Source organism: Sus scrofa, chromosome 1 (genome assembly GCF_000003025.6).
Source record: "Sus scrofa isolate TJ Tabasco breed Duroc chromosome 1, Sscrofa11.1, whole genome shotgun sequence".
Lineage (NCBI taxonomy): Eukaryota > Metazoa > Chordata > Mammalia > Artiodactyla > Suidae > Sus > Sus scrofa.
Genome location: NC_010443.5, coordinates 230,296,785 through 230,314,465, shown reverse-complemented (window position 1 = coordinate 230,314,465; position 17,681 = coordinate 230,296,785). Strand labels below are relative to the sequence as shown.

Below are 17,681 nucleotides of genomic sequence, written 5' to 3'. Positions count from 1 at the left end.
TTTTTAGACAAGAAAAAGTTTTATTAAGATAAGACGCTTGTGAGAGACCCCAGCAGGCAGGCAAGGAGGCTATGCAGGATGTCATTTTAACACCTCACTGGAATATGGATTCAGATGGTCTGCAAGATGTGCCATGTCTCTTATAATGCTTCAATCTCATGTAATACTTAGGGATCATTATCTCTTTGGAAGAATGGGCATATCTTATGTGTCTTTTGATTCCTAGAGTTCCTTAGAACCTTGCATGTAGCAGCTGATCAACAAACAAGAATAACACTGTAAAGATCCAGCAGAACAGTGGTGGCCTCTGCGTACATGTAACATGGTATGAATCAAGCTCACTACAACTATAAGCTCATGAGAAATGAGAGGAATCTGGACTATCCTCTTCAGGGTTAACTGTAAGACCTGGAAGAATGTCTAATACATAACTAATATGAGTTTAACAAATACTCATATAAAGAATAAATACATAGCATTAGATTTTTTCTTTATAGTCACATAAACCATGCTACCAAATCATTCAGGAAACACAACTACTCAGACTCAAAGTGCCACAAAATGTCTAAATGTACATTTTTTGGGAGTTCCCATCGTGGCTCAGTGGAAACGAATCCTACTAGTATCCATGAGGACGCAGGTTTGATTCCTGGCCTCACTCAGGGGGTTAAGGACCCAGCATTGCCATGAGCTGTGGTGTAGGTTGCAGGCGTGGCTCAGATCTGGCATTGCTGTGGCTGTGGTATAGGCCAGTGGCTACAGCTCCAATTGGACCCCTAGCCTGGGACCTCCATATGCCATGGGTGCAGCCCAAAAAGACAGAAAAAAGTACATTTCCCCAAATTGCTTCCCATAGGAGTCTTCAAATTTTCACTGAGTAACAGTTCATCAGAATCATCAGAAGTAACCACAATACCGATTTCATTTAAATTGACAACTAAAGCCTTAACCAACAACTATACATGGTGCTTCCTTTCATAGATGACATTAAATTTTGTTTTTAGATGAATAAAAGTGGCTTCCAATCTAATTTTCTACGAAGATGATTTCATTTGGAAGAGAACAATTTTTGTTCCATAGGATATTTGGCTAATAAAAAATAGACTTTTCATAATTTATACTAAAGTTCTCTAACATTACTGTTAGAGTACAAACTAGAAAAAAATCTGGAGAGGAGCTTTAATAAGCTCAATTTATGTTGACAATCTGTGTACTACTAAAGGTAACCGGAGAAATTATAACGTAAAGCTCTAACATGTCAGTAGAGACTTGGGGTTGAATCCCAGTTACAGTTTAGCACCTTTGGCTAAATAAAGGCTAAACATCTTTTAAATACTTACTGCAGAGTTTTATCTCTATTTGCACATCCTTGGTAAGCAGAAAGTAAGACTCAAATTGAACCTAGTGAACATTTTAATTTCTTTCAGGGTTAAATGTGCTATAGTCTACTTTAATAATGTTTATTCTTCCTTAATGTATTTACAAATTAATGGGATGAAATGATGACAAATTTTTGACAAAGATTTACTAATCAAATTAGTCTCATTTCAGTTATGGACTAAAAAATTATTTAAAAATTTATTTTATACTTTTTTGACAAAAAGAAAACTAGAACCTTTCCTAAGTGGAATCATCACTTTCAGAAAAGTCTTATTCACACAGTATTTTATGTAATCCTGTAAGGTCCTAAGGGAGGTAAATTACTCTATTGGTCCAAAATAAAGTTAGTGGGACTTACTACTAAATGTTCAAATGTATATACAGGCCTTCAAACATCATGTGCCAAAGACTCTTCAAGAAAGTTATGTCAAATAAATGAGGTGTAAGTATTATATCCCAGTTGGATAGGTATCTCCTTATCATGGGATCTGCTTTACCTGAGATGCTAAGTCTAATTTGCCTTGATAACAGAATTTGTCTCTCTTCAGTTTCTCATCCCATTCAGAAGTATATTTCTGGAGAGGAAGAGTGAAAAAATGAAGAGTGAAATCCAATAAGCCTTTGTCTCCTAGTTCTTGTCAACTTACTCAAAATTTCAGATGAAGCCAGGAGGAGTGTTCAGTGCTATTCTGGTGATCTGACTGCCTATGATAAGCCCTTTCTTCCAGATCAGTTGTAATCTCCTCACGAAGTAAAGGGAAATATCACGTCAGCTGAAAGTAGTTATCTTCCAATTGCTATTAAGGCAGTGTTTGAAGCTAATTATAAACATCTGTAATTTCTGAAAGAAAAGAAATATACAACAAAGAAAAACAGCCTCCCTTCTACAACAACTTAAGTAATGGCAACTATGATATCTTCGTAAGAGATGTAAGAGATTCAAAGACAACATCGATAAATATCTGAAATGGTTAAAAAATACTACCCCCATGGGATAACCTAGCTGTCAAGATTCATACACAATGAAAAACATAAGGCTCATACATACATACAAGATTTAATGGGTTTTTTTTAAAAAAAGGTAGTCAAAAGGGAAAAATACGTTCAATGAAAAAGAAAAAGCTTCTACATCAGCTCTAAAAATAAAGAGAGGTTCTGCTGGTTATAACATACTCCAGAAATAAAGATCAGTTTTCCCATGTGAGGGATTGAGTAGGTCACCTTTTTAATCTTTATAAGTGAATAATTTTAAAAATTTACAAAAAAGTATAACATATATTTACACATTGGAATAATAATTACATGAATACAAATTTTTAAATGAAATACACCGTAATAAATGGTGGGGGAGTTCCCACTGTGGCTCAGTGGAAACGAATTTGACTAGCATCCATGAGGAAGCACGTTCGATCTCCAGCCTTGCTCAGTGGGTTAAAGATCTGGTGTTACTGTGAGCTGTGGTGTAGGTTGCAGACGTGGCTTGGATCCCGCTTGGCTGTAGCTGTGGCAAAGGCCAGCAGCTACAGCTCTGATTCGACCCCTAGCCTGGGAACCACCAAATGCCTTGGGTGAGGCCCTAAAAAGACAAAAAAACATAAAATAAAATAAATAAATGGTGGGGAGACAGGGTAATTTTTTCTTCTCCAGTCTTACTTCATTGAGCATATGTTAATTTAAAATTTAAAAATTTCACATATTCCATAAAATACTAGTATTATAGGTTGAGAACCAATGTTAGGTGATTCACAAGTAGGATTTGCCTTTCTCCATGAAGTGCCAGTCTCAAATTTTTTAATTCAAAGAAACACCAAGTTTTATTGAATACATCAAAAAAATCTTCGAAGACATAATATAGTTGTTATTCATAAATGATAATTTATAGAAAAACAAAGCATTCCCAATTAAGAAGAATTACATATACTTAACTCATTCTCTGACTATCCTGATTGTCTGTTTAAAAAAACGCAATGACTATATTTCGAATGCTGAAGTAATTAAGGGGGGAGTTCCTGTTGTGGCACAGTGGAAACAAATCCGACTAGGATTTGTTGCAGGTTCGATCTCTGGCCTTGCTCAGTGGCTTCAGGATCTGATGTTGCTGTGAGTTGTGGTGTAGGTCACAGACGTGGCTGGGATCTGGAGTTGCTATGGCCCTGGTGTAGGCTGGTAGCTACAGCTCTGGTTAGACCCCTAGCCTGGGAAACTTCCATATGCCGTGGGTGTGGCCCTAAAAAGGACAAAAAAAGAAAATCAAATTAAGGCTAAGATCCAGAAAAACAGCATAATGCAAATTTAGTAGATACCTTTATTACCATTCACTGTGTAGAATAGGTATATGCAATAAAGAGAGTTACATTATAAAAAAGCCAATTTTACAATATTATTAAACATTTATTTTAAAGCTGATTTTGGAAGTACATGTTCCTATATACATATTGGTTGATATGGAATGACTGTTAAATAAATTTATTTACAGATTGTGAGATAATTATAGATATGAAAGTGTTCTACCACAATAAAACTGACCAAACCATAAACTCCCACATATGACTGTCATAAATCATTCTAATTAGCTCCCTAACAGACCTATTTGAAATAATGTGTTTCATTTCTCTTTGATTCAGGACTTTCTATAATATTTTGTATATATAGTATGGATCATACTCACTGTACTCCATGAATTCAAATATTCACTCACTGAAATTAAAGATTAAATTAATGCTGTAAACATTTTAAACCGATTGCCATTTATTTCAAAGGCGCAGGGTAGAATAATAAATTGACATTCTTTTTATATATTCATCATAATACTGTTTGATATAAATGAATAATCTGTGTATCTTGTTTAGATCTCTTAGGATCTTTAGTATTTTGGATTATTATAATAAATAATAAATTATAAATATGCAAGGAAATCTATAAAACAAAAAACTGAGGCTTGAGGGTACAGTAGAAAAGTACTAAATAATAGGTTGTTGTTAGGGATGATTGTTTGTGGTCCTCCTCCCAACACTCTAAAAAAGTATAATGCAAAATTTCAGGACAGGATTTAAGTCAGATGAACTACTATAGTAGCTATTATAGCAGTCATCATTCTATAGTGTATGTGACCTCAGGATATAAAATATGGTCGCATATTTTTCATATTAAACTTTGATGACCTAGTCAAACACCTATAATGGCTCTGTTTGTAAATTTTAATAACACGACCTTAAAGTCAACACTCAAAATTGCATCAATGATATGTCGTGAAGAATTTCAAAAGGTAAAATTGATAAAATCCTGATTATTTAAAGACAAAAGCAGGAGTTCCTGTCATAGCTAAGTGGTAACAAACCTGACTAGTATCCATGAGGACATGGGTTTGATCCCTGGCCTTGTTCAGTGGACTAAGGATCTGGTGTTGCTGCAAGCTGCAGTGTAGGTCACAGATGCTGCTAGTTTCTGGTGTTGCCATCACTGTGGTGTAGGCCAGCAGCTGCAGTTTCGATTCGACCCCTATCCTGGGAACCTCCATATGCTGCAGATGTGGCCCTAAAAAAGAAAAGGAAAAAAATACAGAAGCAACTTGAAATTTATTCAACTTCTTTCTCTAACAAATATTTAAAGTTAGCAGTAATATAAATCTATATCAAATATGAGCACTAATTAATTTCATTTATAGGCTCTTATAAACAGATTATTTATCCATCATGATAAGTGTTTACAATTTCAGGATTTTTACAAATTTTTCTTCCTGTCAGTTTTCGATATGGGATTCAAGTGTCAAGCAGACACAAAGGAAAAAAGAAAATGAGTGATTATTCCCTTAGACGAGAACCCTACACCCCTTTGTGTACACATAAGTAATGACCACATAGAATTACAGAATATAAATAAAGTTAAAGGATATGGATAGGTGTGGAATTACATAGTCAATCTTTCAAACTTAGCTTTCTCACTATATTTTATTAAATGGAGACTTCGATTTTTAAAGTTCTAATTAATTATAGAGCCACTAATAGACTGAAGACCTACCATCCCATTAAAACTCATTGAACTCATTTTCTATATATGTGATGAGAAATAAGAAGATATTTTTGTCCAAGTCCTCTATTTCCACCAAGAAAATACAGAGCTGGTTTACCGTATAATTCTGTTGTAAACCAGTATTCTGCAAACCAGCTATAACGGGAAAAAAAAAAAAAAAAATCATCAAAAAAACCCACAAAAAAACACTGAGCAATCCTGTCTTAAATCTTTCTTAAAATAAAAGCAACAAAATAATGTATTTTTAAACTGGAAAAAAAAATTAATACCTGTCAGCAGAGAAGCTTATTTCATTGGGGCAGTAAAACAGAAAGAACTAGGGCAATTTTACTGTTAGAATATATGTCACTTATGAGGGCTAAAAACTTAACGATGATTCCCTTAGACCATATGAACAAAGTTTATAGTTACTATAGTTCTGTTTTAAATATCTACTGTTCACGCAATTTTAAATAAATGTAATTCTAGCTTTAGTTTTCTTTTCATTAAAATGGTAAGACACTGCTGAAATACCTAGAATTTTTCCACATAAATTCATAAGGATCTGTAGGAAATCTGTACCATAGAATTAAGTATCACAGACCAGCCACAGGAAACTCAGTAAATGTCTTGCAAACAAGCAATTTAGCATTCCCCCCTTTAGAAAGGCCTTGTGCTTAGTAGCAAAGGTGGAATCTAAGAAGTCAATGAAGAAATTTTCAGACCCTCTCCTTCCTTAGGAGTACATAACGCATAACAATAGGCTGTGTTCTTTCCAGTTTCTAGTAGAAGCAGCAGGCTTTGACTTTGAACAAGGGTGAAGACAGCAGTGGGTACATGACAGATTGTCTCCAATACCAGTCAAGAGTGACTATTTTACTGGTCACTGTTTTATTATAAAAAGATAAGAATATTATTTTTTATGAAAACAGTAATTAAATCCTTTGACAGTCACACACAACCTTGACTTCTACTTAATGTGAATCAATGCTAGGCAGGTAGGAATTTCAACAACTAAATTTTTCAGCTTCTTTTTTTGTAAGCTCAGTATTAAAAATATAGTCATTTTCTAAGAAATAGAGAATGACAATTACAGAGATAAAATCTTGATAAACCTAAGAGGTAGGAGACCCAGAAATCACTGGTTGAATAAATTAAACTAAAAGTTTAACTATTAAGGCAATTATCTACTACAAAATAAGCTCGTTAAATGCAAACTGCTTAACATAAATTAAGGTACATATTAATTTGTTGGTTCAAAAGCAGAATAGTCACGCAAGATTAAACATCATACTACTAATAGTCATTAACCTTTTTTATAGAGTTTTTTTTTAAAGTACATCTGATATACTAGAATAGAAAAAAAGTTTCATCTAAGTTGAAATTAAAAAAAAAACAACAAACCTTCAGTACACAAAACACAAAGCAGACTGCTTTATACATTTTTCAGAAACACAGTTAACATTTTCACAATATTACCCATAAGAAATACATATAACTATGCTTAGTATGAAAACTCTTCTAATGTCCTTAATTATAACATTTATACTAAGGACACAGCATAAGGCTATGTAAGTTAATAAATACAGTGACTGCAAAACCAACTTTGTGCACTGTTTCAGAATAAATATATATAATAAAATGAGCTAAAAAGAGAGCCAAAGCACTTTTTTTCATTCTCAGACTATAAATTATTTCACTGTCTAACATTTATGACAAATCATGAATGTTTCTTATTTCAACCTATATGCTTTGGAATAGAACAACAAATTTGTATTGCTTCAAGTTATTTAAGTTTATTAAGAGAAATTTGACAAAAATACTTCTAAAATGTTAATATATATAACACATTGACTATTTTCTTTCGCTTTCTTTTCTTTTTTTACTCAATTACATTATATTACAGCTTAGAAAATTTACAGAGAATATTAAAAACAGAATTTTACTAAAAAATAAGCAAGTAAGTTAAAATGAAACTAGTGTACATTAAAAGAATTTGTCTAAATTTTAAACTGTTATTACAAAGCTGCAAAATATATACAAGCAAATGCTGTAATATATATATAGTATGTCTTACTTTGACTATAAAATACATTTTTTCTGTGCTTAAATAATGCAAGTATTTTGCTTCTGAAAATGTATAGAAAAAATGTTTGAAAAGGAAAAAGTACTTTTAACTCTCTAAAAATGGACATATGGACATTATGGTATTAGTCATGCAAAACATGTCAATGAAACATTCCAAATAAAATGACAAAGAACATATGAATTTTAACATTTAGATCTGACTAATCATCATCATCATCACTACTGCTACTGTGAGTCATAATCCACTCCCTGTAGACCTGAATTTTCTGTAAGCATGGTAAAGAAAAAAGAAGCACAAAGGTTAGTTATGTATGGCAAATTGCTTGGAAACATGTAAAATTATGAAATGTTCAAGGAGTCAATAATTTTGGAGACTTCAGCTCTGAGTGGAGTAGTAATTATGGAGATAATATTTTATAACATAATAGACTTAAGACTAAACTCCAGGGTTAGTACACTCAATGTAAAAAATAGTTTGATGTTACCTGTAAAGTATTCTATGAATATATTAAAGTTAGTCTATTTCTCCAGTAGGCAATTTTAACTCACTACTAGGAAACACTATAATAATATGCCACTTTCTAGATAGAAGGGTACATAATGTAAGAGTGTATCTCATATTTAATTATCATATATAAGTCTATAATTTAGTAAATAGCACCATTTTTAGAAAATTATAAAATAAAAAAACAAACACTTGAAAGTATTAAATATTTTCTAAGGGCATCACTATTAAGTCTCTTAGATTAAATCTAGGCATATGAGATTTTAAGTATGGTTTATATGTCATCGACTTCTTTGCCACAGTACTGGTATTTATATATATTAAAGTGTTCAATAATAATATAGTAGAGTTTTGACTCAAAAAAGCACTACTACCACTAAAGCAACAACCCATTTCTGACACCTGTAACAGAATAATGCTAAACAGAAACATTCTAAGGCATCTGGTGAATTCCTACAGGTTTCCAACTTATACTGTGTTTAATGCTCTTGCTGAAAAATAAGTAAATGGCTGACAAAGATGGTGAGTTTTCAGTCATTTAAATAGCTCTTGCAGCAATTAACTAAGACTGACCTAATGAAATTAATAGGCATGTTTAAAAATAGAGTCAATAGTCATGACCTTTAAGTCCCAAAGCTTCAGAAAACAACTAATGAAAGTGTAGAACAAATTTACTTGTTACTGAAATCAAGTTATCAATTGTGAGAAATTTTTGGTATCTCATGGCTTTCTTCTCATCTGTTCCCTAATCAATGAAGGTTTATGTCTAAACTCTCATTACTCATCCTTATTTCCTACTCAGTTTATAAAATAGTCTCTTAAGAAATATTTTTACTTTTCTGAAAGGTCATTTGTTAACTATTCAGTCTAGTAAAATGAATTAGTAACACAATAACTGTGTTCTAATAAGGGAAGGCAAGTAGTGAGTAGAAACATGTTTCGACTGTATAACTATAGGTGACTTCTGCAACATTTTCAAAGAATGATACACTGTCTTTGTAGTTTGTCAGTATGTCCTTTAGAACACAACCTTTCACTAGATTGCCAGTTCTATCCCAATACGCAATTATTTTGATGATTTAAAAACATTTTAAACACAGCATAAAACCACTTTACTAAATATCATAGATTAACTCAATGGTCACAATTTATGGAAGTACATTTAAGGAAAAATTATATACTCTGCATGTAACGGGTAAAATACTAAATTTTAAATCTTTATCCTGATGACTTTAAACACAACAATATTTAAAATATCAAAGCTATAAAAGAAGAATTATATCTTCTCACAATTTACTATTACTATGAGTACTTTCAAGTTTACACAACAGAATGGCTCCTTGTTTTCAAACAAATGATTTAATTTAGTATTCCACATCTAAATCACAGAAATGACTTTAAATTAGTATGTCCCACTACTGTGTATGTTACCTACAGTAAAATCCAGATTTTTAAAAGTCCAATTTATAAAGTAGGAGTTATCTAAACAGATAAAATATTCTACCTTCAAACTGTCTACCGCTACAAAAGCTGTTTCCTTTCTGAAAGTTACTGGTTTTCCTGTGAATTGCTTATCAGTTACAGAGGGTTTTAAATAGACTACATAGAATAAAGTAGGAAAAGGGTCATGGCCACTTGAGCATTCTTCAAAAGAAAAGCAGGAGAACCCAACAATTCACAATAGCAGTGGTCATGATCTTTTTCCTTATCCATACCTAACTGGACATGAGGACTATATCTGGTATAAAAGCTGTTAATAGTTTGATGAACAGAAAGAAGCACCCTAAATAGATATGGCTAATTGGGTAAATAAGCACCATCTATTATGAGGGTACCTAAGGCACAATGGCTTTCAACAAATCTAGCAAATACAGTACAGAACTAAGAATACCCTATAAAAAGATAAGATTTGCTAAAAATCCTATACAAAAAGTTACCAATATAAAAACTTTTCTTTGCATTCAAAATACTGAAACAGCTGAACGTAGTTTGTAAATTTTAAAAGACTAAAATCTACTGTTGTCTTTCACTTGCAAAGTCATGCATTAACTGTTTTCATATCATACTTTTTGATGCCTGTAAAAAAGAAAAAAAAATCTTAAATAAATGTACATTTAAAACCTAAATAAATGTAAGAAACTTTAGATGGATTTAATAAAACATATGAAAGTGCAAATAACCTAATATATATTTAAAGCATTATAAAGATAGTTAAAAAAAAACCTTACTTGACTAATCTTAATTCATAAGATATTTCTTCACCCACCTGTAACATTTGATTTCCAGTACCATCTCTCAACCTGTAAGGTCTGATAACTCCATCTTCATTAAAAAACCTAGGGGGTCGCAGACTCTCCACTTCATCAGAAGTCTCTGTAGCTCTAGAGGGAAAACATATAACTTGATTTTAAACATCACTCTAAAACTCCTAAGTACATTTGAAAATGCAACTACTAAAAAGGATCTTCTTTTTGACAAAATAAGATGATTACATCACTTCCTTTTTTAAAATGTGTCTTTATGACACAAATAATGAAAGTTTTCTAGGAAAATGTAGAATGGTAAATTATTTATGGATTCTTTTGCATTTTCTCTGTAGAAAATGATCAGAAAATCAGCATACAATGAATATTAATTTTTCTTTTCCAGTTTAATATTTTACATTTATTTTTTTTCCTATTTCCTATTACATTATTAGTTTCTCTAGTACCATGCTAAATATAAGAGGGGACTGCAAGCATCCTTCTCTCATTCCTAACTTTAAAGGGAAAGCTTCTAAGAGTCCTCTTCATGAAGTACAGGTATCAGGAACTTTTTTTTTTAAAGGCACTGCTTGTCAAGCCAAGGCAGTTCATTTGTACTCTTGGTTCTTTGTTGTTGTTGTTGTTATTTTTATTGAAAATTTTGAAGGGGCAATGAATTTTAAATAAAGAATTTTCGCTGGTCATTGCTGTGATCATATGGTTCATTTCCTTAAATTTATTAATGCTTTAAGTCACATTAAATGATTTGCTAATGTTCAAAAACCCTCACATTTCTACTTAGGCTTGAGATAGGCACTGTCTGAAACACATATAGACATTGCTGAAATTGTAATATTTTATTTAACACTTTTGACTATATGGACCTATGTGAGAATGATTCATTTACTTATTTGTTCATTCATTCAACAAATATCCACACATTCAATAAACATTAATTAAAAGTTTACCATGCAATTGTATGTACCATATGTGTAACACATACATATGGACTAATTCTCCAATTAAAAGCAGAATGGAGAAAAAAAAGTGATCCAACTATATGCTGTCCATAAGAGACTCACTTTTGAGTTAAAAGACACAAATAAGTTGAAAGTAAGAGGATGGAAAGAGATAGGCTATGTAAGTAATAACCAGAAGAGAGCTGGAATGGCTATACTAAAATCAGAAAATATTAGACTTTAAACAAAACATTCTTATTAGACACAAAGAAGCACATTTTACAATAAGAAAAGGGTCAATACATCAAGATACACTAAAAAATGATACACACTAAGTACTTTTTCTGTGTGTGTCTTTTTAGGGCCACACCCACAGCATATGGAAGTTCCCAGGCTAGGGGTCAATTCAGAGCTTCAGCTGCCGGCCTACACCACAGCTACAGCAACACAGGATTCTAGCCACGTCTGTGACCTATACCACAGCTCACAGCAATGCTGGATCCATGACCCACTGAGCAAGGCCAAGGATTAAGCCTGCATCCTCATGGATGCTAGTAGGATTCATTTCTGCTGAGCCACAATGGGAATTCCAACTAGTAAGTACTTAACAACAGAGCCCCCAAATGATAAAACAAAAACCAGCAGAATTAAAAAGAGAAAAAGACAATTCAATAATAATAGTTGAATATTTCAATGCTCAACTTTCAATAATGGATAAGAGACAGATCAACTAGGAAACAGAAGACTTAAACAATACTAGACCTAAGAGATGTCTATAGAACACTCAATCCAGCAACAGCCAATTAGATATTCTTCTCAAGTGCACATGGAACAAGTCTCCAGGACACACTATATATAAGGCCATAAAACACATCTCAGTAAGTATAAAGTATTGAAACATACAAAGTATGTTTTCTAACCATACAGAATAAAATCAAAAATCTGTAAAAGAAAGTAGGAAAATCCATTAACTTGTAGAAGTTAAACAGCAGAAACTAAATAAGCATCAATGAAAAAAGAAACTGCAAAGGAAAGTAACTTCTTTAAAATAAATGAAACAAAAACAACATACCACAGCTCAAGGATTAGAGCGAAGACAATGCTCAGAGGGAAATTTATTGCTGTGAAAGTATAGCATTAATAAAGAAGATCCCAAATCATTAACCTAACTTTACACCTTGAGAAACTAGAAAAAGAAAAGCAAACTAAACCTAAAGCTAATATAAGACACGAAATAATAAAGATTAGAGCAGAAAAAGGAGTTCCCATCGTGGCGCAGTGGTTAACGAATCCGACTAGGAACCATGAGGTTGCGGGTTCGGTCCCTGCCCTTGCTCAGTGGGTTGACGATCTGGAGTTGCCGTGAGCTGTGGTGCTGATTGCAGATGCGGCTCGGATCAAGCGTTGCTGTGGCCCGGGTGTAGGCTGGTGGCTACGGCTCCGATTAGACCCCTAGCCTGGGAATCTCCATATGCCGCAGGAGTGGCCCAAGAAATAGCAAAAAGACCAAAAAAAAAAAAAAAAAAAAGCAGAAAAAAATGAAGTAGAAAAAAAGAAAAATAATGGAAGGAATCAATGAAGCCAAAAATTGATTATTTAATAAAATCAACAAAAATGACAAATCCTTAGCTAGACTGATTAAAAAAAAAAAAAAAGACAAGACTTAAGTTAACTAAAGAAATGGATAATCCAATTAAATCTCAAATCTAGTCAGCCTCACTGGTGAATTTGGCAAATATTTTAAAAAGATTAATGCCAACTGTCCACACAATCTTCCAAAAAATATAGAGGGGGAAACACTTCTTAAATCATTCTATGAGAAAGTATAGCCCTGATACCAAAACCAAAGACAATCAAAAGAAAACTACGAACAATGACCCTTATTGAGTATATATATGTAAAAATCCTCAATAAAATACTAGCAAACTAAATCAGCACATAAAAAAGATCAGACATCATAGCCAAGTGGGATTTATCACAAATATGAAAAGTTGGTTCAACATATTAAAAATCAATTAATGTAATAAACCACATAGTAAAACAAAGAAAACCCCCCATACTGTATCAACTTAATAGATACAGAAAAAGCAACCAACAAAGTCCAACATCCTTGAGTAAAGGTACTCAACAAATTTGAAGTAGAAGGGAACTTCTTCAATATACATCCTTCAACGGATGTAGAGAAAAAAAATCCCACAGCTTATATCACACTTAATGGTAAAAGACTGAAAGCTTTCCCCACAAAATCAGGAGAAAGACGGTATATCTACTCTTGGCACTTCTATTCAACACTGTACTAGAGAATTTAGCTAAAGCAATTAAGCAAGAAAAAAAAAAGGCATTGGAAAGGAAGAAGTAAAACTATCTTTATTTTGACATTACACGATTTTATATATAGGAAACCCTAAAGAATCCACAAAATAACTATTAGGGCTAATATACAGCTTTGGTAAGGCTGCAGAATATAATGTTAATACATAAAAACTAATTATATTTCTAAACACTAGAAATACACAATCCAAATATGAAATTAAAACAATTACAACAGCAAAACTGTAACTTATAATTTCTTGTTAGAAGTTGTTAAATAACTTATAATACCAATACAATAAAATACTTAGAATAAATTTACAAAAAGAAGATATGCACACTGAAAACTATAAAATATCACTGAGAGAAATTAAAGACCTAAATAAATGGAAAGATGTCCATTTTCATATATTGGGATACTTGGTATTATTAAGATGGCAATAATCCCCAAATTGATCTATATATTCAGTACAATCTATCAAAATCCCAGCTGTTGTTTTTGCAGAAATTGACAAACCAACCTTAAAATACATAAGGAAATTCAAATAACTCAGAAAATGCCCAAATAATCTTAAAAAAGAACAAGTCAGAGGACTTTCACTTTCTGATTTCCAAACTTATTATAAAGCTATAGTAATTAAAACAGTGTGATACTTACATGAATAGACATACAGCTCAATGGACTAGAACTGCATAGAAATAAACTCAAATTTATGGTCAGCTGATTTTGGAAAAGGGTACCAAACACCATTCAATTGGGAAAATGTAGTCTTTTCAACAAATGGCACTAAGACAATTAGATATGCACATGAAAAAGAATAAACTTCGACCAGTCCTCTCATCATATACAAATATTAATCAAAATGAATCAAAGCCCTGAACTTAAGAATTAAAACTATAACTCAGCTAAAGAAAATACAGAAGTAAATCTTAACGATCTTGGAATAGGTAGGGCTTTCCTATGTTTATTTATCAGAAATAAACATAGATAAATTAGACTTGATTGAAAGACACTAGCAGAAAAGTTAAAAGACAACACTCAAATAGGAGATACAGGGTTGAAGTTCCAGAATATATAGAGCTCTTACACTCCTATAATAAAGAGACAATCAACCCAACTAAAAAATGTAAAAGGCTCTGAACAGACATTTCTTTGGTGAAAATACACAATGGCCAATAAACACATGAAAAAATGTTTAAGATCATTAAGCATTAGGAAATGCAAATCAAAACCACACAGAGATACTACTTTACATCTATAGGTTAGCTATTCAAAAAAAGTAAGATGGAAAATAGTGTTAAAGAGGATGTTGAGACACTGGGATCTTCTACATTGTTGTCTAGGATGTAAAATAGTGTAGCTACTGTGGAAAAGAGTTTGGCACAACTTCAAAAAGTAAACTTAGAGGTATGATATTCCCCCAGCAATTCCACTTCTAAATATAAATCCAGGAAGAGCTAAAAACATTCATCTATACAAAAAATTATATATAAGTGCTCTTAACATCATTGTTCTTAACAGTCTAAATGAGAAAACAATCTGAATATTGATTAGCTAATGAAGAGACAACCAAAGGTGATATATTCATACAGTGGAATATTATTTAGCCACAAAAGGAGTGAAGTTCTCATTTATGCCAAAATATAAATGAACCTTGAAAACATCATAATGCTAAGTGAAAAATTTAGTCACAAGAGACCACACATTGCATGATTCCATTACATGAACTATTGAGAGTAGGCAACTCTATAGAGACAGAAAGTAAATAAGGTTGCTGTTAGTTGGAAGGAGGGGGAAGAAAGGTGAGGAACTGCTGAGAAGCACAGAGTTTCTTTCTAGGGTGATGAAAATATTTTGAAATTAGACAGTGGTAACTGTTGCACAACCTTGTGAATACACTAAAAACTACTGAAATGTACATTTTAAGATAATGATTATTTTTCTCCTTTTTAGGGCTACACCTGTGACATGGAGGTTTCCAGGCTAGGGGTTGAATTAAGAGCTGCAGCTGCCAGCCTACATACACCACAGCCAAAGCAATGCCAGATCCAATCTGCATCTGCAATATACTCTGCAGATCACTGCAATGCCAGGTCCTTTAACCCACTGAGAGGCCAGAGATTGACCCGCATCCTCATGGATATAGTCGGATTCTTAACTTGCTGAGTCACAATGGGAGCTCCAAGATAGTGATTTTTTTTTTTAAAGTACATGAAAACCATCTCAATTTAAAAGAGATTGTATTTGATGTTTAATATAGATTACATTATATTTATAGATTATATTACATTTATAGACTACAGATGTGTCTATATAGTAGGAATATAGATGTGGCTATGAAACGACCATGTGGGGTATTTTTGTGATGCTGGAACTGTTCAGTTTCATGTGGTAGTGGGTACATGAGCATACACTAGTGATAAAATTGTATGGAATTAGTACACACACAAGCGAATTAGTACAAATCCACTGAACAATATTGGTGGACTATGTTAACGTCAATATTCTGGTTATATTGTACTACATTTTTTAAAATGTTACTATGGTAGAAAGTGGGCAGTTTATGTAGTGTTCTGAATGGTGGCTCCTAAAGATATCAGGCTGGAATCCCTAGAACCTGTGAATGTGATTTTAAAGGGTAAAGTCTATGCAGATGTGATTAAATTAAAGATTGGGGGGATGAACTGATAATCCTAGATTATCTGGGTGGGCTTTAAATGCCATTACAAGTGTCCTCATAAGAGAGAGGCAGAGGGAGCTTAGACATACGGAGAGAGGTGAAGGTGATGTGACGGTGAAGGGAGAAATTGGAGGGATGCACAGCCACAAGCTAAGAAACACCTACAAGACACCAGAAGCTGTAAGCAGCAAGGTACAAATTCTTCCCTCCAGAGGGAGTGCAGCCTTGCTGACACCTTGATTTCTGACTTCAGGCCTTCAGAGCTAAGTGAGAATAAATTTCTATTTTTTGTGGTAATTTGTTACAGAAGCCATAGGAAACATGATACAGTGTACAAGGGAGCTCTGTACATTATTTCCTACAACTACATGCAACTGTATAAACAGTATGATTTTTAAAAAAGACTACCACAGGTCAACCAATATTCTAGGTGCTGTGGAAACAGACAAGAGTCATTATCTTACCATAGAGCTTACATTCTACCAGGAGAGACAAATAAACAAAGTAAAATACACAGTATATTAAATAGTGATAAGAACTAAAGAAAAAAAAATAAGACAAAGAAAGGAAGAGACATATGAATTATCTGGGCAGGGGCAGGGGATAAACTGAAATTTTAGGGTGGCCATGGAAGGCCTTAGTGGGAAGGTAACTTTTGAATAAGGAAGTAACCATGGTGACAACAGGAGGAAGAGTACTCTAAGCAGAGAAACTGGAAAAATGAGGGGGTATAATTCCTCTTTTGTAAACTCCACATCCGATTTTTAAATCAAACTTACCATCCTCACATAAGGTAAATGAGGAGTAGATATCTCTTTTCATTTTAACAATAGTATAAACTGAGATTGTCTGTTTCTTGGCTTTTAGAATACCATTTTCTCAATAATCCCCTTTACTTTAATGGCCATTTCAGTCTCCTTTGCTGGGACCTCTTTATTTCCCTATTTCAAGGGCCAGGTCCTTGGATCTCTTTTGTTTTTCTCTTTTCCATTCTTTTTACCCAGGTGATAAAGTTTATCCAACTTCATGGCTTTAAACATCCTAATACAGGCTCAAAAATCTCAGATTTTTAGCTCTTAGATCTTTCTCTTGAACTTTAGACTCCTACACTCAACAACTACTTGATGTTTCCATTTGGATGTCTAAGAGATAGTTTCAAGCTTAATATACTCCAAACAGAACCTCTAATTCCCTCTTTTCATAAAAGAAATGACAACCCAATCTTTCCAGTGGTTCACACGAAAACTTTAGAATTATCCTTGATGATTCTCTTTCTTTCATACCTCAAATCCAATTTATCAACAAATCTTGTTGCTACTACCTGCAAAATATATACAAAATAAAATCCCTTCCTTACAATATCTAGCCTATACAGGTCTAATCATCATCAGCTCACATCTGGATTACTAAAAAAAACTTCCTGGAATTCCCACTGTGGTGCAATGGGAGCAGCAGCATCTCTGTAACACCAGTATGCACGTTTGTTCCCCGCTCCAGCACAGTAAGT

At 33.1% G+C, this 17,681-nt stretch overlaps 1 protein-coding gene across 1 annotated transcript in view; it reads right to left on the bottom strand.

Annotated features, from left to right (window-relative positions):
• VPS13A (vacuolar protein sorting 13 homolog A) overlaps positions 1-17,681 on the bottom strand; it is a 262,005-nt gene that overhangs the window by 16,878 nt on the left and 227,446 nt on the right. The window contains 1 exon segment of the mRNA XM_021065108.1: positions 10,248-10,362. Within this exon segment, the coding sequence (XP_020920767.1) occupies positions 10,248-10,362 (115 nt within the window).